Consider the following 27,636-nt stretch of genomic DNA (forward strand, 5'->3'; position numbering starts at 1 on the left):
TGCAAAGGGCGAGAGTTTAATTCCCTGCCTTCCTTGCCTTTGAGCCCTTCCCGAGCAGCTCCGTCCCCACTCGGGGGCTCCTCTTCCCACGTGCGTTTGAGCTGAACTGGAGAACTGGCAGGTGGAAAGAGCAAGTGGATGGAGCCACGTGACGCCAGAGATTGCACGGAATGGCTCTTCGCCACTTGTAGCAAATAAGCTACAATTTTCTAAATAAGCTAAATGGCTATTCGCCACTTGTAGCAAATAATTTGCAATTTTCCTTTATTGTGCCCCTCAGAGCATCAGGAAAGAACATCCCAAGAAATCTCTTTTAGTTTAGTTCTAGGCTGCATCTCCCCTTGATTAGTTTCCAGCCATTGCTTCTTGTTCAGCCTTCAGGTGCTTTGGAAAGTAGGTTGTCCCCCTGATCTTTGCAACAGGTTCCCAAATATTGGAAATCTGCCATCCTTTCACTCCTGCTCCTTCTCTTCCTACAACGAGACATAACCAGTTGTTGCGACCTTTCCTCTTATGCTGTAGCCTCCAGTCCCCTACTTATCTTTCCTGTTCTTCCCTGCACCCTTTTTAGGCTCAACATCTTTTTTTGTATCGTGATACAAAATGTACAAAACCCCAAAGATGAACTTCAGCCCAATCTAGAATGTTTAAAGAAGTTCATGAATTAAATGGTTTGAAACGCTTGGACGGTTGCAAAGAAACCCCCAGGGGTAGGACCTAAATTTAATGTGACTTTGCCTTGCCTGTTTTGGAAAGAAAAATATCAGGATCAAGACGGATATCAGCTGTTCAAGAGAGGCTGAATCAGGAAAGAAAACCCAGAAGAGTTCTAGAATTCTTACTTTATTGATATAGGCTAGATTGACAGAATCTGAAGATCAGAATGATGGTAGCCATGATATTCACTGTGACATTCTACGGAAAACAAAGTTGGACAAAACAAGGAGGATAGGAAGAGCGTGACAGTTTTTGAACATTAATTTTGAAGAACACCACCGAGATTATGATAGATAGGAAGTAAATGACATGCCCATCATCTGCACATAGTTTAGTTTCAGTTTCTCTGACAGTCTGTGGTTCTATTCCAAATGTCATTTTGCCTGTTTTAAATCTTTCTCTTAGCTCTGCATATGAAAATTATGAAACACTCAATCTCTCTGCAGTTGATCTCTGAACTTCAATTTTATTGTCCATGTTCTGTGCCAAGACTCACAAAGGCATTTTTGCATCCCTTCCATAATGCACTTCGAACACTGTTTTTTAAGTCTTCATTAACTTTTATTGTATCATAAAAAAACATGCTATCCAAGCCTCAAGTCAGCTCTTCTTTTCTGAATGGGAGACCAGAACTTTGGGGAGGGGGGAGAGATGGTGGGAGAGAAAGATGGGCCTCTCCTATCATTTAGGTGCACCGAAAAGAGAAGACAATTTCCATGAGATCCTTTACCGTAGGAGCCTGAGCAGACCTCCTTGAATTTCCAGTTGAACCAGAAGCTTTTCTTCAAGATTTGATAGAGTGAAGAAACTGTGGAACTTTATTTTATATATGACAACAGCTGCAAAGCTCTCTTCACACAGAGATGAAAGGACTCACATATACCCAGAATGGAAGAATGGATGGGGAAGTTGAGTGCTTGGTTAAAGAAAACTTTGTCTAGATTTCCTTCTACTTGGAAACCACTCTTGGATTTGCTTGTAATTAAAAGAAATGAAATTTAAACCTTGAGTTTTTATGTGTCTACATGTTTATAATGATAAATGTAGTTTGTTATGGTTTATTCTAATCCAAAGAGTTATTGATACTTAGGATTTTACCTGTAGTGAAGAAAGTTGGAAGTTACTTTTTCTCTTTAGCTTTTTCCCCTTTTTGTCTACATTCTCCAATTTTGCTTTTCCCTCCCTCCCCCTTCTTCACTTTTTCCTCCTTGGTTTTCTTGTACTTTGTTTTTCTAAAATTTAACAACATTTACAACATTTTATATGATTTTCAAGGGTTGATCCACTATGCAAAACTGTTCCACCATGAGGGCATAGTGGGCGTTTTCCCATGTGATTTCTCTGATGTGTCATTTTTGAGCAAAACTTTATCGCACTCTATGCATCTCTATGGCTTCATTCCTGTTTGGACCTTTTGATGATTTCTAAGGTTTTGTTTTCGAGTAAATCTTTTCCCACACTTACATTTATTGAGCTTCGTCCCCGTGTGCATTCCCTGATGAACGCGTAGCTGTGTTGCCATGATAAAACATTTCCTACACTCCTCACATTTATAGGACCTCTCTCCTGTGTGTCCCTTCATGGGTCTCCGACGTTGAGCAGACTCCACAAATCTTTTCTCACATTCTGGGCATTGATAGGGTCTGTCTCCAGTGTAAAGTCTCTGATGTCGAATTAGGTGTGACTTTTCAACAAAACATCTCCACATTCTTTTAACTTCACCTTGTATTCTCCATGTTTCTGTTTTAAGAACTGTCAATTTATCATCTATATGTAGTCATCTACTTACAACCACCATTGAGCCCAAAATGTCTGTTAAGTGAAACACTTAAGTGAATTTTCCCCATTTTACGACCTTTCTTCCCATAGTTGTTAAGTGAATCACTGCAGTTGTATAGCTGGACACATGGTTTTTAAATGAATCTGGCTTCTCCCTTGACTTTGCTTGTGAAAAGGTCGCAAAAGGGGATCAGTTGACTCTGGAACACTGCAACCGTCAGAACTGTGAGTCAGTGGCCAAGGATCTGAATTTTGATCACGTGACCATGGGGATGCTGAGAAATGGTCATAAGTCACTTTTTTCAGTGCCATTGTAACTTCGAACGGTCACTAAATGAACTGTTTTTTGAGTCGACTACCCGTATTGACAAATTGTTGGGGAAAAGCGGTTCAAAGAAATGAGACAAAAAGTGTAAGACATCAGGATATTACACTGTATCCATTTATTGTGGTCTAGTCTTTCTTTTCCATAAAACGCTTCTTGTGCCGAGACCCACAAAGTCGTTTTTGGGCCCTTCCTATGTTTGCATCGTCGAAACTGAACCATAAAAAAGCATATGTCAGCTTTGGAAGCCATATTAAGCCGGAAGCTTCCATGCTGCCGCCACCTCATGCTTGGGAAAGTAGGAGGGGGGATTTAGTAGAGGGGTTGTCTTTAGACATAATAGCATTCTTCCTGTCGGTCAAGATCAGGCCGATCCTACTACTGTTAATCTTCTCATCGTCCCCACCACCCGTCTCCTTCCACTTATGAGTGGATGACTGCAATGTTGTTGCTTGTATCCCTATGATTTATGTTGATATTGTTTGCTGATTGCTTATTTGTACCCTATGACTATCATTAAGTATTGTACCTTATGATTCTTGATGAATGTATCTTTTCTTTTATGTACGCTGAGAGCGTATGCACCAAGACAAATTCCTTGTGTGTCCAATCACACTTGGCCAATAAAGAATTCTATTCTATTCTATTCTATTCTATTCTATTCTATTCTATTCTATTCTATTCTATTCTATTCTATTCTATTCTATTCCATTCCATTCCATTCCATTCCATTCCATTCCATTCCATTCCATTCCATTCCATTCCATTCCATTCTTCTATTCTATTCTATTCTATTCTATTCTATTCTATTCTATTCTATTCCGCATCTGGAGAAGGAGTGGTCAGAGTGATGTCTCGAGATGGGACAGTGATTGGAGCATGTGATCGACTGAGGAGTGAGGGGATGGTTTTGGGGATTTTGATTTACTGAGGGAAAACCCGGACGTCTCAGATACGGGGTTTACCCAGATGTGCCAGTTTACCTATTCTAGTAAATAGAACTTTGAAAAATGCTTGCTTCAGAGTGGGTTTTTTTTCCTGGAACGCTGACAGCATACCCTTCCCATTTTAAAATCCTCTTATTTCTCAGCAACACTCACTCTTTCATCCAAAGCAGCAAACAGGCTGCAAAGTACAATTTTTAATGTAATTAGGCAACCCTAATTATCCTCTTTCTCTTTGATCTTGAACAGTTTTAAATTAAACTCTTGGTTTTTCTCCTGCCATATTTGTTGTTGTTGTTAGTTGCGATGTTTTGTCCCACCCATTGCGACCCCATGGACAACGTTCCTCCAGGCCTTCCTGTCCTCTATCATCCTCTGGAGTCCATTTAAGCTCATGCCGACTGCTTCAGTGACTCCATCCAGCCACCTCGTTCTCTGTCGCCCCATTCTTCTTTTGCCCTCAATCTTTCCCAGCATTAGGCTCTTCTCCAGTGAGACCTTCCTTCTCATTAGGTGGCCAAAGTATTTGAGTTTCATCTTCAGGATCTGGCCTTCTAAAGAGCAGTCAGGGTTGATCTCCTCTAGGACTGACCAGTTTGATTGCCTTGCAGTCCAAGGGACTCCTGCCAAAGAAACGTAGATATATCTTCCTGTCACTGGTTATGTGGCGCACCCATTGTCCGAATAGGTATTGTTTAAAACAGAAAAATCAGTCTACTAATATAGTTTCTTTTAATCATAGAACTTCTATAATCAATGACAATTGTATTTTTTTCCCCATCTGAACACATCCTTTTCGATATAATTCCATGCCTTATCACAATTATTTTAACAGAAAATTTGTATTCTTTGTAACAATACCCAAATGTCTTATTTTTGTATTATTTCTTTTAAATCACTTTTCCCCATCAATTCTATTTTGTCTTCCGTTTTCCTATTTTGGTCAATTTCTTTGTTTATTAGTTATTGAATTGAAAACCAGCCAATGCACTAAAAATTCCATTATTGATTTCTTCCAAAAGATCTTTTAAACTTACCACAAGGTTTCAGCAGAAACCTTAGCAGAAACCTTTCCCTTTTTCTTTTTAAATTCTTAGAATCATAGGGCTAGAAACAAACAACCTACCCTCCAATAAACAATTTGGTTTCAGAAAAAAAATCCTGTAATCTACACTTCGACACTGCAAAAACATATGGACTACACAACTCGATCAGGGCAAAGCAACAGACACAATTTACATAGACTTCTGTAAAGCCTTTGATTCAGTGGTACACAACAAACTACTTCTAAAACTAAAATCCTAGGGCATTTCTGGACCCCAGATAATTGGATAGCTGTGTTCCTGTCAAACAGACAAGTGGTCAAAATAGGGAGCGCCCTATCAAATCCTGCACCTGTTAATAGCGGTGTTCCCCAAGGCAGCATTCTAGGACCAACAATCTTTATACTTTACATAGATGATCTTTGTGATCATATTATAAACAACTGCATTCTCTTCGCTGATAATGTAAAACTATTTAACACCACCGACAATGTTGCGATCCTTCAAAAAGACCTTGACTTTATGTCAGAATGGTCAAACAATTGGCAACTTCAAATCTCAACCAACAAATGTCTTACACATTGGCAAAAAGAATCAGAACACAAAATACAAACTGAGTGGACATGACCTTGTAGACGAGCCTCACTTTGTCGAGGACCTTGGAGTACTCATCTCTAATGATCTAAGTGCCAAAGCCCACTGTAACAACATCGCCGGAAAGGCATTAAAGAGTTGTTAATCTAATCTTGCGTAGCTGTTTGTCCGGTAATATTACACTACTAACCAGAGCATACAAAACATTTGCTAGACCAATTCTCGAATACAGCTCATCTGTCTGGAACCCACACTGCATATCGGACATTAATACAATTGAACGTGTCCAGAGGTATTTCACGAGAAGAGTCCTCCACTCCTTTGCTCGCAACATAATCCTTATGCCATCAGACTTGAAATTTTGGGCTTGGACAACTTTGAACTATGCCGCCTTCGGTATGACCTAAGCGTAGTTCATAAAATTATCTGCTACAATGTCCTACCTGTCAATGACTACTTCAGCTCCAACCACAACCATACATGAGCACACAATAGATACAAACTTAGAATAAACCACTCCAAACTCAATTGCAGAAAATATGACTTCAGCAACAGAGTGGTCAACACCTGGAATGCACTACCTGACTGTGTGGTTTCATCCCCAAACCCCCATAGCTTTAACATTAGACTGTCTACTTTTGACCTCACCCCATTCCTAAGAGGTCTGTAAGGGGTGCACATAACCACACCAGTGTGCCTTCCGTCCCTGTCCTAATGTTCCCTTTTATTCATATTCATATCATGTATTCAAATCATGTTTACACCTATATATGTTATTTAATACATGCTTGACAAAAATAAATAATAAAAAATAATAAAATAAAAAATAGAAGGGAGCTACCACAGAATAAGAGCTGTAGTCTTCTAGTCCTACCTTCCCTGCCCAAAGCAGGAGTCCTTATACGGTTCCAGACAATTTCACATTAAATATTAGAGTTTCAAACTCATATCAGATTTCCATATTCACGTCTTAGAATTAAAACCTAACCCTAACCACGTTTAACATGGCAAAGAAAATTTCCAAGGAAGCAATTTTAACGGACAAACTCCAGGAAGCAAGATCTTCCAATTGGCAAGGGAAAAGTATTCTCATGTTATACACCTGTAAGGTTTTTCTCATGTGTGGATTTTTCATGTGCATCTGAAGATAAAAATCTTTGCCACATTCTAAGCCCTGATAGAAGTTTTTCTCCAGTAAAAATTCACTGATGCTGAAAGAGTATTTTTCCAGCCAAACCATACCTCACATTTCAAACATTTAAACTGCATCTTTCCTATATGGATTAGAGTGTGATTTTTAAGGGATGATTGACAAGAAAATGCTCTCCCACGATCATATGACTTCTAAGGCTTAAACAACTATGAAAAACTGTTCTACCATCAGGGTCTATTAGGACTTTTCCCATGTGATTTTTTTGATGTCTTGGTTTTGAGGAAAACATTACCACACTATGTGCATCTCTATGGCTTCACTCGCATATGGACCTTTTGAGGCTTTCCAAGGTTGTATTTTTGGGAAAAACCTTTCCCAACTCCACACATTTGTATGGCTTCTCCACTGTGTGGAGAACTCGAAGCAGTATCTCAAAGATCCTGGGGCTTCAGGGTTTGACACAGTGTTACTGTGAGAAAACTTTTCTCACACTCCCCACATTTACAGGGCCACCCTCCTGTGTGCCTCTCTTGATGTGTCCAAAGTTCAGAAGAATCCATAAATCTTTTCTCACATTCTGGGCACTGATAGGGTCTTTCTCCGGTGTGAACTCTCTGATGTTGAACTAGGGTTGACTTTGAGCTAAAACACCTCCCACATTCTCGGCACTTTTGATTGTTCTACACACGCTTCTCTTCTGTGTGAAGCATCTCATGTTTTCTAAGATAATATTTGCAATGAAAAGATTTCTCATTCTCCAGACATTTATATTGCTTCTCTAAGTGGATTCTCTGATGAACCTGAAGCAGTGTTGCTGTGAAAAAACTTTTCCCTCACTTCCCACATTTATAGGGCGACTTTCCTGTGTGCTTCTTCTGATGTCTCCGAAGTCCAGCAGACTCCACAAATCGTTTCTCACATTGTGGGCATTGATAGGGTGTGTCTCCAGTGTGAAGTCTCTGATGTCGAATCAGGTGTGACTTGTAGCCGAAAGATCTCCCACATTCTGGGCACTGATGGGGTCTTTCTCCGGTGTGACGTCTCTGATGTTGACCTAGGTTTGACTTGGAGCCAAAAAATTTCCCACATTCTGGGCACTGATAGGGTTTTTCCCCAGTGTGAATTCTCTGATGTTGAATTAGGTATGACTTTCTGGCAAAACATCTCCCGCATTTTGGGCACTTTTCATTTTTCTGCACACACTGGAAAGGCTTCTCTCCTTTGTGAAGCCTCTCATGTTTTCTAAGATAATATTTGCAATGAAAAGTTTTTTCACACTCCGGACATTTATATTTCTTCTCTAAGTGGATTCCCTGATGCTTCCGAAGTGTACCTTTCTGGGTGAAAGATTTCTCACACACTGAGCATTTGTAGCATTTCTCACCCGTATGAGTTTTGCAGTGAACTCTAAGGGTTGATGAACGACCAAATTCTTTCCCACATTCTAAACATTTGAACCTTTTTTCCCTCCTGTGAACATTCTCATGACTTCTGAGGTTTTGTATTGTACGGAAAAATCTTCCACATTCAATGCACATATAGGGCTTCACCCCTGTATGGATACTCTGATGTTCAGAAAGATTTGACATTTAAAAAAAACATTTATCACAGTCCTTACATTTATATAGGTTTTCTCCCCTGTGCGTCCTTTGGTGGCTCCGAAGATCAGAAGAAACCACAAAACTTTTCTCACATTCTGAGCATTGATAGGGTCTCTCCCCAGTGTGACATCTCTGATGTTGAATTAGGTTTGACTTCTGGCTAAAACATCTCCCACATTCTGGGCACTGATAGGGTTTTTCCCCAGTGTGAATTCTCTGATGTTTCAGCAGGCATGATTTGCTGGAAAAAGTTTTCCCACATTCTAGGCACATTTTTCTTTTCTCCTTTGTGTGTGTTTTATTATGTTTCCAAAGAGATGAACTCCGAGTGAAACATTTTCCACACACAAAGCATTTATAAGGTCTCTGCCTTGTGTGAATTTTCTCATGTTTTCTAAATAATTGTTTATAATGGAAAGATTTCCCACACTCCAGACATTGATAGGGTTTCCCTCTGGTGTGGATTTGCTGATGTTTAAGCAGCTCTGAGTTTTGAAGAAAGCACAGCCCACATTGCACACACTTGCAGGGCTTCTCTTCAGCCTGGCTGTTCTGAGGCCTAGAAAGACGCCGTCTCTCAGGAAATCTTCCCCAGCTCTTCCTGGATTCCTGAGATCTCTTTTTCTGGTGGATTCGCTGATGAGCTCCAAGGTCCGAGCCTTTAGCAAAACGTTCCCCACACTCTCCGCATTTGTAAGGCTTCAGTCCAGGGTGGCTCCGGAGATGTTTGGCAAAGCTCCACATTCCAGGAAAGGAGTTTCCACATAGAAAACACAGGTGGGATCCATTCCCCTTATGCAGCATCCGGTGGATCAAAAGGAGGGACCAGTAAGCAAAGGATTTCCCGCATTCAGAACATTTGGAGTGTCTCCCTAGATTCCTCTGAGGGGACCTTTGGCCAAAGTGTTCCCCCCTCTGCATAGTTTCCAGGGGCTGCTCACTTCCAGGGCTTTCCATCAAAGGAAACTCGAACAAGTAGAAGTTTGGCCAAAAAGGTTGGAAGATGGGCAGGAGGATGGGCTCCAGCACGAGTACGAAAGCTCAGAAGACGAAACCTCTGGTCCCGGTGACTGACCCAGATTGGATCCTGCAAGCAGAACTTCCTCCAACGGTTTTCCTGCAGGATGAAGATAAAAGAAGTGAAGGAGAGAGAAATATTTATTTTCTTCAGCTCTCCAAACAGCCCAAAGAATAGCTGGAAGACCCCCTATATGAATCCTGGAGGGGCCCCCAAAGCCTCTATTCCCTCCCTTCAGGATCAAAGCCATGGTTGGATCCTCCCTGTTGAACTGACTTCCCCTTCCCTTTTCTTAGCATGATGAGAGGGATGGCTGACAAGAGTCCCTGTTGCCGCCTTTTCCACCCTGAGACACCGGCTGGGGCGCGTCTCCCCATATTCCTCTCGCTGCATCCATGGCTGCTTGGTGCTCTTGCCATTAAACTTAGCGCGCTGCACAATGGGGGAGACGGCGTCCCCTCCTCCTCCTCCTGGAGCCCATTAAAGCATGCAGCATCGGCTGGGGCGGCCCAGCCGGTGTCTTGACGCAGAGCAAAGTCACGTGTCTCCCAACAAGGGGCGGGAAAAGAGGCAAGAAGAGGGGTGCTTGGCTTCCACTCTGGAATACGAAGTGAGTCTCCATCCGCCTCTACCGCTCTTCTCTTCTCGGGGCAGGTGAGGGGGAGGGAAGGGCGAGGGGGGCAGCCAGGCAACAGGGAGCCACAGCCGGGGGACGAAAGAGCTTCATTTATCTGGGAACCTGAAATGACTCTTGATTTAAAATTAAAAAGCACCCAAAGAAGAAGAAAGAACAACATCAGAAATAAAAAAAACCCAATCCTCGCCTGTTTTTGGAAATGGTTCAAGAGGGAACCCCGCATGTACGCGCACACACACACATGGGGTGGGGGGAGAGAGAGGTAGATGAGAAAGAGGGGAAAAAAAGAGATGGGAGGGAGGGAGATGAGAAAGAGAGGGAGGGAGATGAGAGAGGGAGGGAGAAAGATGAGAGGGAGAGGGAGAAATGAGAGAGAGGGAGAGGGAGAAAGAGAGGGAGAATGTGATGAGAAAGAGGGAGAAAGATGAGAGAAAGAGAGGGAGAAATATGAGGGAGGGAGAAAGAGAGGGAGAAAGAGATGAGAGAGGGAGGGAGAAAGAGAGAGGGAGGGATAGAGAGATGAGAGACAGGGAGAGAGAAAGCGAGAGGGAGAAAGATGAGAGGGGGAGGAAGAAAGAGGGAGAAAGAGAGGGAGAAAGAGGGAGAAAGATGAGAGGGAGGGAAAAAGACAGGGAGGGAGAGAGATGAGAGACAGGGAGGGAGAAAGAGAGGGAGGAAGATGAGATGGAGGAAGAAAGAGAGAGGGAGGGAGAGAGAGAGAGAAAGAAAGAGAGAGAGAAAGATGAGAGATGGGGGGGAGGGAGAGAGAGACCTGTCTAAAAGAAAATACCTGGGGCCACAAAACCTGGGTAGATGTGGCTAGGGGGTGTGTCATGTGACTGGGTGGAAGTGAGTGATGTTGATTTGGCCACGCCCACCCAGATTTTGTGGCTCCGGGTGTTTTGCTTTCTGTGGGAAATGGGCGCAAGTGGCTCTTTGAGTGTTTAAGGTTGCAGACCCCTGGTCTAGAGCAAAGAAGGATTGGGGGTGGCATGATAGCTATTCCAGTATTTGAGGGGCTGCCACAAAGAAGGGGAGGTCAACCTATTCTCCAAAGCCCCAGAAGGCAGGACAAGAAACAATGGAGGGAAACTAATCAAGGAGAGAAGCAACCTGGAATTCAGGAGAAACTTCCTCACAGAGAGGAGAGTTAATGACTGTAGCAACTGGTTTGCAGAAGTTGTGGCTGCTCCAACACTGGAGCCTTTTAGGCAAAGAAAGGAAATGGCTGAGGGTCTCCTGCTTGAGCAGAGGGCTGGACTAGAAGACCTCCAAGGTCCCTTCCTGCCCTATTCTGAGGGACAAAACCCACCAACCAGGGGCTGACACTTCACAGCCTCCTTCAGAGCAAAACTAGGCAAATAATGGATTTTTCAGCTTCTACTCACCTTTGTAGAAAGAAAAGTAAGTAATTGAAATATTAAAATAAAAGCAAAGAACATCAATTCTTCTCCATTTAGGTGACAGGGAAAGAAAGTGGATCTTTTCTCCCTTGGGAGGAAATGAGCTCAATTCAAGCCATTTAACCCTTTTCCCCCCAATAAAGAAAACCCTCCACCCCCGATTGAAGGGAGGAGGCGGCTGTTTCCTGCATGGACCCCATAATCCCCCCTGAGACCCTGGAAAGAGAAGCCCCGCCCTTTGCCCTCCGTGGGGCGGGGCTTCCTCTCCCCCCGCCCCCTTTGCCCAGAGGCTCCCCGTCCAGCCCCGCCTCCACCCGGGACCCTCCTGGCACCCCTGGCTCAGCGGGCACTCAGCGGGGCGACCTTCCTCCGGGCAGCCCCAGGGAGAGCGGGAGCCCCACCTGCCCGGAGCGGGGCCCAGGAGCAGCCTTGCCGGACAGCCAAGAATTCGCCCAGCCGCAAGTGGGGAAACCACAGAGAGGGTAGAAAGAACCACAGGAGATTCCTAGAGAGGCCCCACGGAGGCTTCTCCCCGCCTTTTCCGGCCCTGTTTCTTTCCTGAGAGAGGGGGAGACGCTCTAGCCAGTCTTTCCTCTCCCCAGTGATCGGCTACTGTTTTGGTGTTCGGGAAGTGCCGGTTGCCCGTCGGAGGTCGCTGGGCGAGCCGCCTCTTTCCCAGCCAGGCGGAGTCCAGAGAGGCCGGGAGCCTTTCCCTCCCTCCCTCCCTCCCTCCCAGGATTGGGAAGAGGCGACTGGGGATCCCCATTTCCCCCGACGTTTGGGGGAACTTTGATGCGGGACAGTCTGCAATTTCCCCCTTTTGTGCATTTCGAAACACCATCCCATTCATTTCAATTCATCCTTTATTGTCAGTGCACAACACGTGTACCATGAGTTCGGCTGAGCCTCCCTTAGTTCATCCCCCGCCCCAAGATTAATACAGATCAATAACTCACAGTGGAAAAAGAAAAAGAAAATCCCTATCCCAATAAATCATACTAAGAACATACAATCCTCTATACATATATGTGAATACATTACATTATAATATATTGCACCAATATGAAAGTGTTGCAAAGGCCCTGCAAGTCTATCATACTACATACTTAGGATGTCATGTTGCATTCAGGAGTCTTGACAGCCCAGGGATAAAAGCTGTTCTTCAGCCTGTTTGTTCGACTGGCTATGTTTCTATATCTCCCAGCCGATGGTAGGAGAGGAAAGAAGTGCTGACCAGGGTATGAGTCTTCCTGGAGGATTTTCCACACTTTTCTAAGGCAGCGAGCCCTAGCGATTTCATCCAGTGATGTCAGGGGAAGCCCGTGATGTTTTGTGCCGTGCTCATCACCCTCAATAATGTCTTTATATCCACAGTTGTCAAGCCACCATACCATATCGTAATGCAAGAAGTGAGGACGCTTTCTATTGTAGACCGGTAAAAGGAGGTCATCAGTTCTGGTTCCACCTTGTTCTTCCGCAAAACCTCTGAGGAAGTGGAGTCTCTGTTGGGCCTTCCTGGCCACCTGGGTTATGTTGTTTCTCCAGGTGGGATCTTCGCTTAAATGGACTCCCAGGAATTTGAAGGAGGAGACACTCTCCATACAGCCCCCCTCGATTTAAAGTGGGGCAGGTTCCTCTCTCGTCTTCCGGAAGTCCAGCACCATCACCTTTGTCTTGCTGACGTTCAGGTGCAGGTTGTTTTCTAAGCATCATGTGGATAGTTTTTGAACCTCTGGTAATATTGAACTACTAACTAGATAATACAAAACATTTGCTAGACCAATTCTCGAATGCTAGACCAATTCTGTCTGGAACCCGCACTGCACATCCGACATTAATACAATTGAGAGTCCAGAGATATTTCATAAGTGCACCAGCGTGCCTTCCGTCCCTGTTCTAATGTTCTCTTTTATTTGTATTCATATCATGTATTCAAATCATGTTTATACCTATATATGTTATCTAATACGTCCTTGACAAAAATAAATAAAAAATAAAATAAAAAGTAGAAGAGAGCTACCACAGAATAACAGAGCTGTAGTCTTTTAGTCCTACCTTCCCTGCCCAAAGCAGGAGTCCTTATACGGTTCCAGACAATTTCACATTAGATATTAGGTTTTCACACTCATATCAGATTTCCATATTCATGCCTTAGAATTAAAACTTTTAAAAAATTATAACAAAATTTAACATGGCAAAGAAAATTTCCAAGGAGGCAATTTTAATGGAGAAACTCCAGGAAGCAAGATCTTCCGATTGGCAAGGGAAAAGTATTCTCATGTTATACACCTGTAAGGTTTTTCTCGTGTGTGGATTTTTCATGTGCATCTGAAGATAAAAATCTTTGCCACATTCTAAACCCTGATAAAAGTTTTTCTCCAGTAAAAATTCACTGATGCTGAAAGAGTATTTTTCCGGCCAAACCATACCTCATATTTCAAACATTTCAGCTGCATCTTTCCTACATGGATTAGTGTGATTTTTAAGGGACGATTGATAAGAAAATCCTCTCCCACCATCTGAGAGTTTCTAATCCCTCCTCTCCAATGAACACTTATGACTTTTAAGGGTTGAACAACTATGAAAAACTGTTCTACCATCATTAGGGCTTTTTCCATGTTATTTTTCTGATGTCTCGCTTTTGAGCAAAACATTACCACACTCTATGCATCTCTATGGTTTCACTCGCGTATGGACCTTTTGTTGCCATGCAAGGCCTTCTTTTTGGGAAAACCATTTCCAATACTCCCCACATTTAAAGGGCCTCTCTCCTGTGTGCCTCTTCTGATGACTCCGAGGTTCAGAAGAATCCACAAATCTTTTCTCACATTCTGGACATTGATAAGGTCTGTCTCCAGTGTGAAGTCTTTGATGTCGAATTAGGGTTCACTTCTGGCCAAAACATCTCCCACATTCAGGGCACTGATAGGGTCTTTCTCCAGTGGGAACTCTCTGATGTTGAATTAGGGTTGACTTTCTGCCAAAACACCTCCTACATTATGGGCACTTTTCATTTTTCTGCACATGCAGAAAAAGCTTCTCTTCCTTGTCATGTTTTCTAAGATAATACTTGCAATGAAAAGATTTCTCACACTCTCCGGACATTTATTTATTGATTTATTTTTAAAGTTTTTTATTTTTGAGGCAAACAAACATTTAACACATTATTCATTTCTTCCATGTGACATTTCGGTGTTATCTCCAAAAACCTGCTTCTCTTCTCTTATCTCCTCTATCTTCATACTCATCAAGCCCATTACAAAAAATTTCACTAATATAGTATTCTAATTACCATTTTTTTCAAACTCTTTTCAAACTTATTTATATCTCTTTTCTAACCAATAGTAAAATTGATTCCATATCTTAAAATATTTTGAGTCTTCTCTTTCTTTTATCATCATAGATAATCTATTCATTTCTGCACAATCTAAATTTTTTTTTATTACTTCTCCCTCCCATGGTATATTCTCTGATTTCCAATTTTATGCCTGAAGAATCCTTGCCACTGTTATTACATGTACAATCAAATTTATTTATTTATTTATTTATTTATTTATTTATTTATTTATTTATTTATTATTTAAATTTATATACCGCCCTTCTCCCGAAGGACTCAGGGCGATGTACAGCCAAAAATAAAAACATAAAAATATAAAATTTAAAACAATTTAAAAGTATATTAAACAAATTTGGCCCATATTGATTAACCCCCCCCCCTTTTTAAAAAATGAATTAAAAACAATATATTATCTTTACTAATTTTCTCTGGTAAGATACTCAATAGGAATAGCTCTGGTTTTAAATCCATACGTTGTTGTATCATTTCCCCCAACCATAATTTTATTCCAATAGTTCTTTGCTTCAAGGCATGTCCACCATATATGGTAATATGAGCCTGGTAACTGGTGGCATTTCCAACATTTAGCTGATTTATCTTTAAACATTTTTGCCAGTTTATCAGGGGGCATATGCCATCTGTAAAACATTTTATATTGGTTTTCCTTGTATGCTGTGGACATTGTTATTTTGTAATTTCTTTCCCATAATTGTTGCCATTTATCTAACTCAATTGAATATCCAAAATTGTTTGCCCAAGCTATCAGTATTTTTTTTTACTTGTTCTTCCTCTAATTCTATATTCAATAAAAAATTATAACATTTTGTAATTAATTTGTCCTCTGTTCCTGTGAGTATCTTATCCAGCTCAGTCTTCTCTAAGTAAAAACCATGTAATTTAAGATCTTTTTTGTATCTGGTTTATATTTGCATATACATATACCAGTGGTGGGTTGCTACCGGTAGTAGAAATTTTGAGTAGAACAATGCATTTCTTATGTAATGTCTATGAAAGTACGTATATATCTTATTTCTCCCATACCATAAAAAAGCATGCCAGCCCAGTTGTAGATCATAACCTCCCAGTATTAATAGTCTTGTATTTCTTAGTTTGACTCATTCTTTCAGCTATGTCAATGCTGCTGCTTGATAATATAGTTCCCAGTTCGGAAATCCAAATCCTCCTCGTAATCTCGTATCCTGAAGGATTATCTAAGTATTTTCAAATTTTATCAATATTTATTAAATATTGAAAATAAGTCTTTTCAAATTTTATCTAATAATAAGATTATTATTAGTAATAATAATCTTGGTAATATATTCATCTATATTATTGCAATCCTTCCCATAAGTGACAATTGAAGATTCTTCCATTTCTCCAAGTCTCTCTCAATTTGTTCTTTAAGTCTATAATAATTGTGATCTTTAATTGTTGCGCACCTAGAAGTCAAATATATTTCTAAGTATTTAACTTTTCTCACCGCTTGTATGTCTAATTTCTCTTCTATCTCTCTTTTTTGTTTTTCTGTAGAGTTTTTCACCAAAATTTTTGTTTTTTCTTTATTTTCAATCCAGACACTTTTCCATAGTTCTCTATTTGAGTTAATAATTTTACTCCCCTAGCTTGTGGTTCCTCCAAAATAAATACTAGGTCATCAGCAAATGCTTGCAATTTGTATTCCTCTTTTTAAATTTTCATTTCCTTTATCTCTTTATCTCGCCTGATATTTCTATTTAACACCTCTGAAGTCAAAATAAACAATAACGGTGATAGGAGCATCCTTCTCTAGTACCCTTCATAATGCCAACACTCTCTATCATTTCTCCATTCATCATTATTTTAGCAGATTGGCTATCATAAACCGTTTTTACTGTGTTTAATAAATCTCTCCCCAAAGTTCATTCTCTGCAATTGTTCTATCATGAACTGCCAATTCACATTATCAAAAGCTTTTTGGGCATAAAAAAATATTATCGCCATTTGTTTTTCTGAGTGGTTGGATGGCTGGATTAGTAAAAAATTTAAAAGAGGAAAAAAAAAAGGAAAAACCCGAATCAACCACCTCCCTCCAAAAATTTAAAGTTCCCAGTCTCCCATATAGGAATTTAAAATTTTAAAAAGGAAATATGGAAAAAAAAGAAAAAAGAGAAAAAAGAGAAAAAAGAAAAAAAAAGGTTAATCCAGTTATCCAAATAGCAAGAGTTCAAAAAAAAAAAAAAAACCTAAAAAAGAAAAAAGAAACAAGAAGAATCCAATCAAAGGTAGCCAAAAGAAAAAAGAGGAAGTTTTTCTTCTGACTCTTCATGTCATAATCCAAATTTTTTAAAAATCTAATTCTACTAAGTTCAGTAAAAAAAACCTCTGAGTAAAAGACAAGTCAAGAATAAAGGCTAAAATCAGAGATATTCTTATTGGGAATCTTACCGGAGAATTATAGTAAAGAAGATATATATTTGATTATTCATATAATAACAACGGCTAGAATTGTATTTGCACAAAACTGGAAAGCAGATAAAATCCCGTTGGAAGGAGAAATTCTAAAAAAATTTTTGAATGTGCAAAAATGAATAGATTAACATTGAGAATAAAAGATAAAGAGGAGTTGATGTATTTCAAGACATGGGATAAATTTTATGATTGGTTAGAAAAGAAATATGAATAAGGATATAAAGATAAAATAGAGAATAGATGGGAGAAAACAATTAGAAAAATAGATACCCAGATGATGTCAAGTAAAAGGAGAAAGGGGAGGGGGATGTAAAAGGGAAAAAAGTGGGATATCATAAAAATGTACGCAAATGATGTAATAAAATTAAATAAGATATTGAATAAGAAATTGAAATGAGAATAAAGATAATTGGAAAATCGGGGCTGCTCGAATACCACTTTAGACTGAACTGAAAGGGAAAAGGGAAACAACAGGAGAGAGGGGAAGGAGTAGAGAGAGAGGAAAGGAGAAGCGAGGAGAGGAGAGGAGAAAGAAGAAAGGAAAAGGAGAGGAAGAAAAGGGAGGGATAGAGGAGCAGAGGAGAAGGTTAGAAGGGGGGAAGATGAGAGGAGTGGGGGAAGAGAAGGGGAAGTAGGAAAGGGAAGGAGAGAAAGAACGAAGGAAGTATAAAGAGAAAGAGGAAGGAAGAGAAGGGGAGGAGAAGAAGAAAGGTTGGAGTAAAGGTAAAAGGTAAAAGAGCAGCCCCGAAAAAGTAAAAATGAAAAATGAAAGTTAAAGGAAAAGATGAATGAAAAATGACGGAAATGACTGTACATGTAAATGTGTTTATGAGAAATAAATATAAAACTTTTTAAAAAAAGAATAAAGGCTTTTTCTTTCCACCAGCAAATCTCAAAACAAAGTACTTCAAAAAATTTGTAGTAAAGTATATAAACTAGTCATCCCAGAAAAAAAGAAAAGATTATGTAAGATTCAAAGCCAAAAAAAAGAAAGAAAAAAGTTCAAAAGCAAGTTCAAAGTCTCTCCTTCACAGCTGTTATCATTTGGCTAAAATGTCAAGGTCAGTCATTTATTAAAGTTTCTTCACAGTAAATATCTTTTTTTTCTTTCGCCACTAGATGGCATGCAGGTTAACTTTTGACATTACACAGCACTTTCACTTCTATTTAGCTTTGTTGTTTCAAGATTCTTTTACCAATCATCCCCATTCTATGATAATTCATTCATGGGATTTCCATCTTCAATTCAATTCATTATCCCAATTCTTATTATCAATTTTAAAAAGGTTCAAAATTCCCCAGTTCTTTTTTCCCCCCAATAGTAAAATAGTAAAAAAAAGTTTCCAGTTTCACTTTCCTCGCAGCCAAGTTACTGGATGTGAGAGCTAATACACACCCACTCTTACTCCTCGCTTTCAGCTAGTCTTTTTCACCCTGTGAATTTTTCAGGTGGATTTGAAGAGAAACTTTTGGTAGAAAAATCAGATCACTCTCACCTCCATGTCACATGCTGTCTTTCTTCATCCTCTTTTGCTGTAGCTGCCCCAGCTTCCGAGCGACTTCTAGGTCGCTTTCTGTGCTGTCCAAATTGAGGAGTTTCTTCTGGTCCTACCAGGGAGTTTGCAGACTTCCTGTGTTGACCGGTACATGCTCCTCTTTTTTGTCAGCCCTACAAGATAACTTAGGTCCCTGGGGACCCTTGGACAGCGGAGATATCAACGGGTCTTTGAGAACCCTCAAAGAGTCTGTCGTTCCGCCGCAACGCTGTCCACACCTCCCCTCTCTCTGGACATTTATATTGCTTCTCTAAGTGGATTCTCTGATGAACCTGAAGCAGTGTTGCTGTGAAAAAACTTTTCCCTCACTTCCCACATTTATAGGGCAACTCTCCTGTGTGCCTCTTCTGATGTCTCCGAAGTCCAGCAGACTCCACAAATCGTTTCTCACATTGTGGGCATTGATAGGGTGTGTCTCCAGTGTGAATTCTCTGATGTCGAATCAGGTGTGACTTGTAGCCGAAAGATCTCCCACATTCTGGGCACTCATAGGGTCTTTCTCCGGTGTGACGTCTCTGATGTTGAATTAGGTTTGACTTGGAGCCAAAAAATTTCCCACATTCTGGGCACTGATAGGGTTTTTCCCCAGTGTGAATTCTCTGATGTTGAATTAGTTGTAACTTTGTGCCAAAACATCTCCCGCATTCTGGGCACTTTCCATTTTTCTGCACACGCTTGTACGGCTTCTCTCCTTTGTGAAGCATCTCATGTTTTCTAAGATAATATTTGCAATGAAAAGTTTTCTCACACTCTGGACATTTATATTCCTTCTCTAAGTGGATTCTCTGATGAACCTGAAGCAGTGTTTCTGTGAGAAAACTTTCCCCACACTCCCCACATTTATAGGGCAACTCTCCTGTGTGCTTCTTCTGATGCCTCCGAAGTCCAGCAGACTCTACAAATCGTTTCTCACATTGTGGGCATTGATAGGGTGTGTCTCCAGTGTGAATTCTCTGATGTCGAATCAGGTGTGACTTGTAGCCAAAACTTCTACCACATTCTGGGCACTGATGGGGTCTTTCTCCTGTGTGAAATCTCTGATGTTGAATTAGTTGTGACTTTGTGCCAAAACAACTCCCACATTCTGGGCACTTTTCATTGTTCTGCACATGATTGTAAAGCTTCTCTCTTTTGTGAATCTTCTCATGTTTTCTAAGATAAGATTTGCAATGAAAAGTTTTCTCACACTCAGGACATTTATATTGCTTCTCTAAGTGGGTTCTCTGATGCAACATAAGTGAATCTTTCCGGAGATAAGATTTCTCACACACTGAGCATTTGTGGCGTTTCTGACCCGTATGGATTTGGAAGTGATCCCTAAGGGATGATGACTTTGCAAATGCTTTCCCACATTCTAAACATTTGAACCTTTTTTCCCCCCTGTGAACATTCTGATGACTTCTGAGGTTTTGTATTGTACGGAAAAATCTTCCACATTCAATGCACATATAGGGCTTCAACCCTGAATGAATAATCTGATGTTGAGAAAGATTTGACATTTTAAAAAAACATTTATCACAATCCTTACATTTATACAGTTTTTCTCCCCTGTGCGTCCTTTGGTGGCTCCGAAGGTCAGAAGAAACCACAAAACTTTTCTCACATTCTGAGCATTGATAGGGTCTCTCCCCAGTGTGACGTCTCTGATGTAGAATTAGGTTTGATTTCTGACTAAAACATCTCCCACATTCTGGGCACTGATAGGGTTTTTCCCCAGTGTGAATTCTCTGATGTTGCAACAAGCATGATTTGCTGGAAAAAGTTTTCCCACATTCTAGGCACATTTTGCTTTCCTCCTTTATGTGTGTTTTATTGTGTTTCCAAAGAGATGAGCTCCAAGTGAAACATTTTCCACACACAAAGCATTTATAAGGTCTCTGCCCTACGTGACTTTTCTCATGTTTTCTAAACAATTGTTTATTACGGAAAGATTTCCCACACTCCAGACATTGATACGGTTTCCCTCTGGTGTGGATTTGCTGATGTTTAAGCAGCTCTGAGTTTTGAGAAAAGCACAGCCCACATTGCACACACTTGCAGGGCTTCTCTTCAGTCGGGCTGTTCTGAGGCCTAGAAAGACGCCATCTCCCAGGAAATCTTCCCCAGCGCTTCCAGGATTCCTGAGATCTCTTTCCCTGGTGGATTCGCTGATGGGCTCCAAGGTCCGAGCCTTTAGCAAAACGCTCCCCACACTCTCCGCATTTGTAAGGCTTCAGTCCAGGGTGGCTCCGGAGATGTTTGGCAAAGCTCCATGTTCCAGGAAAGGATTTCCCACAAAGAAAACACAGGTGGGATCCATTCCCCGTATGCAGCTTCTGGTGGATCAAAAGGAGGGACCGGTGAGCAAAGGATTTCCCGCACTTGGAGCATCTGGAGAGTTTCCCCTGATTCCTCTTATGGGACTTTTGGCCAAAGCGTTCCCCCCTCTGCATAGTCTCCAGGGGCTGCTCACTTCCAGGGCTTTCCATCCAAGGAAACTCGAACAAGCTGACCTTTGGCCAAAAGGTTGGAAGATGGGCAGGAGGATGGGCTCCAGCACAAGTCCAAAAACTCGGAAGACGAAACCTCTGGTCCCGGTGACTGACCCCGACTGGATTCTGCAAGCAGAACTTCTTCCAAAGGGTTTCCTGGTGGCACCTGCAGGATGAAGATAAAAGAAGTGAAGGAGAGAGGAAGATTTAGTTTCTTCAGGAAGACCCCCTATATGAACCCTGGAGGGCCCCCCCAAAGCCTCTACTCCCAGCCTTCAGAATCAAAGACATGCTGGGATCCTCCCTGTTGAGCTGACCTCCCCTTCCCTTTTCTTAGCAATTTATTTATTTATTTATTTGATTTATATTGCCACCTATTCGCCCATGGCAACTCAAGGCTGCTTACAGCATATAAAAAAACACATTTAAAAAACAATAATACCCATAATAGTTCAAATAAATTAATGCAATAAAATCACTCTGACCCTCTCAGTGACAGCCAATCACATGAGCCATTTAATTGGGCTCCATTCCATTCTGGGTTCCCCAGGCCCACTGGCAGAACAAGGTCTTCAACGCCTTCCGGAAGAGTACTAGAGTGGGGACCTTTCTAATCTTTGGGAGAATAATGTTTCAGAGAGAGGGAGCCACCACGGAGAAGGGCCTTCTTCTGGGTCCCGCCAGGTGTATTTCCCTCAGGGATGGGACCCACAGCATTCCCTGCCTCCCCGCTCTAATGGGTGAGGTAGATTAAGAGATGGCAAGTGACGGTCCCTCAGATAACCTGGTCCCAAGCCATGAAGGGCTTTAACGGTGACAACCAGCACCTTGAATTGCACCTGGAAGCAAATCGGCAGCCAATGCTGCTCCCGCAGGAGAGGTGATATATGTCGCATGCTGCATTTTGCACCAACTGAAGCTTCCGGATGCTCTTCAAGGGCAGCCCCATGTAGAGCGTGTTGCAATAGTCAAGACGGGAAGTGACTAAGGCCTGAGTGACTGTGAGTAGGGATTAACTATTATATATATTATATCTGTGAATTGGTGGTTCTGGGCAGAGGGCAGAGAGCTAGGCCAGCAGAGAATCGAGCAGAGAGCAAGGCCAGTATCCAGAGCGGATCCCCACCCAGGCAGAAAGCGTTGGGAGTGGATCCCCAAGCTACCAGGTGGAGAGCGTTGGAGCGGATCCCCAATCTACCAAGCAGAGATTAATAGAACATCGATCCCTAAGCGGATAGCAAATCCACCCCCATGGAGCCCCCCCCCTCAGGCGAAAATTCCCCAGGAAAGATTCCCCAGCAAAGATCGGTGGAGCATCAGTGGATCGCTGTTTCCTGTTTCTGCATGTTTCCCTCATCGGATAATAGAACAAATCAGAGCACGCCTGGAGAATAGACCTATTCTGAGCCTGCTTCAGTGTTGGTTAATGGATAATCAATTGATTATCGATAGTGATTGATTTCAGTACCATTTAATGTCTTGTTAATTGTCTACTAGTTGATTAATTACCTAGTAGTTGATTAATTGCCAAATAGATTAATAGTTTATCCTAATTGATTCATTGTCTAATTTAATTAATTCGTTGTCTATCATATTGAATAATTAGTGTTATTGATTAGTATTACTGATTAGTGTTATTGATTAGTGTTATTGATTATTAATAACACTATCAATTAGTGTTATTGATTAGTGTTATTGATTATTGATTAGCATATTGATTAGCATAGTTATTGATTAGTGTGGCATAGATTTACCATCTAATAAGAAATTAATACATACCAGCAAATATGAATTCTACACTGAATACTAACAAATAAGAAGTACTCCACAAATCTACCACGCCAGGCAAAAACTCCAATCTACTACCAAACACCCACAAAAGAAAGATATCTCTACCAATGAGCACCCTAACGACTCCTGCACATGCTTTCAATGTTCTGTAACTATCAATAACAACAAGGATATCATTAAATGCCGCCTATGTGACAATTACGCCCACCTCTCCTGCTTAAAATTAACCAAACATATAGCAAATCTCCTACAAGCATCAGCTACATGTCCATTTCTCTGTCCATCATGTTTACCTAAGCTGGACAATCTAAGTCTCCTGTCTGATAAAGTCGAAACCATTGAAACATCCATTATCTCTGTAGAAGAAAGCTTAGTAGCACGTTTTGAAGCCAGTTTACAAGCATGTCTAACATCTCTTGAAAAAAAAAAAATTCAGCAGAGGTAAGTAAATACCTAACAGCTCAAAATTCTATCTCAATTCAACAACCACTACCACAACCACAACCTCAAATAACGACCAACCCAACAAATAATATCTCCTTATGCATCAAAGACGCCATTGAAAACGAACAGAAACGTCCAAACGCTATTTTATTTGGCCTGGAAGACACCAACAAACCTGACGATATCACTAAGGTTCGCAACATTATAAGCAACTCCCATACTCCAAACATCTCCCCTGAAGACATCATCAAAATTTCCAGAGATGGCCCTGAGTACAAGTACAATCACAATCGGTGGCCCAATGATTTTGTAGAGTCATTTGCAAGAATGAGTCCAAAAAAACCCCTAACCCAATATTTCGTACACCACAAAGAATTACAAGGATTGCAATGATCTAATACATATCGATTTTACAGAAGACAATGTTGAAAAGGCACTACGCAGTCTAAAACCATCCCTATCTATTGGACCTGACGGACTATGTGCCTACTTCTTAAAAAAGCTTTCCACTGCAATAGCAGAAGCTCTAAGCATACTCTTTGAAAAATCTTTAATGACCAGCTCTTTGCCCAACCATTGGGCACTAGCCACGGTCATCCCTATCTTCAAAAAGGAACACCCCAGCCTAGTTGAAAATTACAGACCAATCTCTTTATGTTGTGTCACCTGCAAAGTCATGGAATCAATCATTAACCAATGCATCACCCTCCACGAAGAGACAAACAACTTACTCTCCAACAAACAATTTGGTTTCAGAAAAAAATTATCCTGTAATCTGCAACTACTACATTGCAAAAATATATGGATTACACATCTCGATCAGGGCAAAGCAATAGACGCAATTTACATAGACTTCTGCAAAGCCTTTCATTCAGTGGTACACGACAAGCTACTTCTAAAACTAACATCTTCTGGCATTTCTGGAATCCTGCATAAATGGACAGATGCTTTCCGGTCAAACAGGCAACAAGTGGTCAAAATAGGAAGCACTCTATCATATCCTGTACCTGTTAAAAAGCACTGTTCCCCAAGGCAGCGTTTTAGGACCAACACTCTTTATACTTTACATAAATGACCTTTGCGATCATATTAAAAGCAACTGCGTTCGCTTCGCTGATGATGTAAAACTATTCAAAACCACCTACAATGCTGTTACCCTTCAAAAAGACTTTGACTACGTGTCAGATGGCTCAAACAAGTGGCAACTTCAAATCTCATCTAACAAATGCTCTGTCTTACACATTGGCAAAAAGAATCAGAACACCAAATACAAGCTAGATGGACATGACCTTGTAGACGACCCTCACTCTGTCAAGAACCTTGGAGTACTCATTTATAAAGATCTAAGTGCCAGAGCCCACAGTAATAACATTGCCAAAAAGGCATTAAGAGTTGTTAATCTAATCTTGCGTAATATTGAACTACTAACTAGAGCATACAAAACATTTGCTAGACCAATTCTCAAATACAGCTCATCTGTCTGGAACCCACACTGCATATCGGACATTAATACAATTGAGAGAGTCCAGAGATATTTCACGAGAAGAGTCCTCCACTCCTCTGCTCCCAATATAATACCTTATGCCACCAGGCTGGAAATTTTGGGCTTAGACAATTTAGAATTACGCTGCCTTCGATTAGACCTAAGCATGGTATATAAAACTATCCGCTACAATGTCCTACCTGTCAATGACTACTTCAGCTTCAATCACAACCATACACAAGCACACAATAGATACAAACTTAAGGTAAACCGCTCCAAACTTGATTGCAGAAAATACGATTTCAGCAACAGAGTGGTCAACGCCTGGAATGTACTACCTGACTGTGTGGTTTCTTCCTCAAACCCCAAAAACTTTAACCTAAAACTGTCTACTGTTGACCTCACCCCATTCCTAAGAGGTCTGTAAAGGGCGCACATAAGTGCACCAGTGTGCCTTCCGTCCCTGTCCTAATGTTCCCTTTTATTCATATTCATATCATGTATTCAAATCATGTTTATACCTATATATGTTATCTAATATGTGCTTGACAAAAATAAATAGCTTCCATTAAAAATTGACCCTATATATGAACCTAAAGAGGAAGACCGATGGAAGCCTGTCACTTTTAGAAGAAAACAACAACCGAGAGCAAACCCCCTTCTGTGTATCCTACTCCACTCCGATGAAGCCCCTCTGGAACTGAACAATCATTTTCATGTTCTCCCCATGGAAGGAAATATGCAGTCGCCCACAAAAGAGCAGTCTTCAATAGTTTCTTAAAAAAGAGGCAAAACGCAGCATTTATGCAACAGGATAAAAACATCCCAGAATTTCCTAGGGAAAGAAGGCGAGTTTCAGTGACAAGCAATTCAATTCTTAGGGGAAGAGAAACTATAGTCTGCAGAGCAGATAGTCAATCTAGGAAGGAATGTTATCTCCCTGAAGCAAAAATTAAAGATGTAACAGAAATAATCAAAGCCATGGAGTACTACCCCTTTCTTCTCCTGCACATGGAGACCAATAACACAACAATGAATCTGAAAAGAGCGGATGTGATTCCCATTTTCAAGAAAGGAAGGAAAAAAAACCAAACACAAGAGATCCGGGGAAACTATAAGCCAATCAGCCCAACATCAATACCTGGGAAGATCCTGGAAAAGATAATAAAAACACAGATCTGCAAACATCTAGAAACAATGTTGTAATTAAAAGCCATTATGGGTTAGTAAAAAACAGATCATGCCAAACCAATCTTATTTTCTTCCTTGACAAGAATGGTTAGTCTCTGGACAAAAGAAGGATTGGGGGTGGCATGATAGCTATTCCAGTATTTGAGGGGCTGCCACAAAGAAGAGGAGGTCAACCTATTCTCCACAGCACCAGAAGGCAGGACAAGAAACAATGGAGGGAAACTAATCAAGGCGAGAAGCAACCTGGAATTCAGGAGAAACTTCCTCACAGAGAGGACAGTTAATGAGTGCAGCAACTGGTCTGCAGAAGTTGGGGCTGCTCCAACACTGGAGCCTTTTAGGCAAAGAAAGGAAATGGCGGAGGGTCTCCTGCTTGAGCAGAGGGCTGGACTAGAAGACCTCCAAGGTCCCTTCCTGCCCTATTCTGAGGGACAAAACCCACCAACGAGGGGCTGCCACATCACAGCCTCCTTCAGAGCAAAACTAGGCAAATAATGGATTTTTTTTCCTACTCACCTTTGTAGAAAGAAAAGTAAGTAATTAAAATACTGAAATAAAAGCAAAGAACATCAATTCTTCTCCATTTAGATGACAGGGAAAGAAAGTGGATATTTTCTCCCTTGGGAGGAAATGAGCTCAATTCAAGCCATTTAAACCTTTTCCCCCCCAATAAAGAAAACCCTCCACCCCCGATTGAAGGGAGGAGGCGGCTCTTTCCTGCACTGACCCCATAATCCCCCCTGAGACCCTGGAAAGAGAAGCCCCGCCCTTTGCCCTCCGTGGGGCGGGGCTTCCTCTCCCCCCGCCCCCCTTTGCCCAGAGGCTCCCCGTCCAGCCCCGCCTCCACCCGGGACCCTCCTGGCACCCCTGGCTCAGCGGGCACTCAGCGGGGCGACCTTCCTCCGGGCAGCCCCAGGGAGAGCGGGAGCCCCACCTGCCCGGAGCGGGGCCGAGGAGCAGCCTTGCCGGACAGCCAAGAATTCGCCCAGCCGCAAGTGGGGAAACCACAGAGAGGGTAGGAAGAACGACAGGAGATTCCTAGAGAGGCCCCACGGAGGCTTCTCCCCGCCTTTTCCGGACCGGCTTCCGCCTTGGGAGAGTGGGGGAGACGCTCTATCTCCTTTTTCCTCTCCTCCCCTGTGATCGGCTGCAGTTTCGAGGCGCTGGGCGAGCCGCCTCTTTCCCAGCGGAGTCCTTCTTTTCCTCTCTCTGCCCCCCCCTCTGCCGATTGTGAAGAGGGGATCCTCGCTCCCTCCTTGCCCCGAAGTTTTGGGGGACTTGGACGCGGGACCGGGGACAGTTTCCCCCTTTTGTGCCCTTCGGGGCATCAGGAAACACCGTCCCATAAGCTTTGCTTTCATCGTGGTTTGCTGACTGTGGGGTAACTGGGTTACTTTCCAAGCCACGGGTCAGAAAGCGGACAGAATAACAGAGTTGGAAGGGAGCTTGGAGGCAGGGTGGATTTGATTTAAATCGAGTTGATTTAAATCACAATTTAAATCATGATTTAAATCACTAGTAAAAAGGCTTGATTTAAATCAACTCGATTTAAATCGTAATTTTGAAAGAGCAGCTGTCATCTCTGCTGCTCCTTTGACCCGCTGTTGACTCACCGATAGTCCCAGTGTTGCAGAATATACAGCCTCATGCTACATAACTAAGCTCCATTTCATGCTGAATAAACTAAATTATTTATGTATC

The 27,636-nt window shown here is 41.6% G+C and overlaps 2 protein-coding genes across 3 annotated transcripts; both read right to left on the reverse strand.

Moving 5' to 3' along the window:
• Positions 1-827: 827 nt before the first annotated feature.
• LOC132711685 (uncharacterized) lies at positions 828-9,372 on the reverse strand. The gene has a single exon (XM_087884437.1). The coding sequence runs from the start codon at positions 9,111-9,113 to the stop codon at positions 8,145-8,147; it is 969 nt and encodes a 322-aa protein (XP_087740563.1). The 5' UTR covers positions 9,114-9,372; the 3' UTR covers positions 828-8,144.
• Positions 9,373-14,314: 4,942 nt separating this feature from the next.
• LOC117674784 (uncharacterized) lies at positions 14,315-26,977 on the reverse strand. Of its 2 annotated transcripts, none has more exons than XM_034432985.3 (2): positions 26,870-26,977; positions 14,315-21,192 (listed from the first exon to the last, which is right to left on the reverse strand). In XM_034432985.3, the coding sequence occupies exon 2, from the start codon at positions 21,021-21,023 to the stop codon at positions 18,861-18,863; it is 2,163 nt and encodes a 720-aa protein (XP_034288876.3). In that variant the 5' UTR covers positions 21,024-21,192; positions 26,870-26,977; the 3' UTR covers positions 14,315-18,860. The 2 variants fall into 2 exon arrangements, with proteins under 2 accessions (XP_034288876.3, XP_087740369.1); XM_087884243.1 differs by having other exon boundaries at positions 26,452-26,967.
• Positions 26,978-27,636: the final 659 nt, after the last annotated feature.

The sequence above is a fragment of the Pantherophis guttatus genome, chromosome 2 (assembly GCF_059756535.1).
Source record: "Pantherophis guttatus breed Tessera chromosome 2, ASM5975653v1, whole genome shotgun sequence".
NCBI classification, from domain to species: domain Eukaryota; kingdom Metazoa; phylum Chordata; class Lepidosauria; order Squamata; family Colubridae; genus Pantherophis; species Pantherophis guttatus.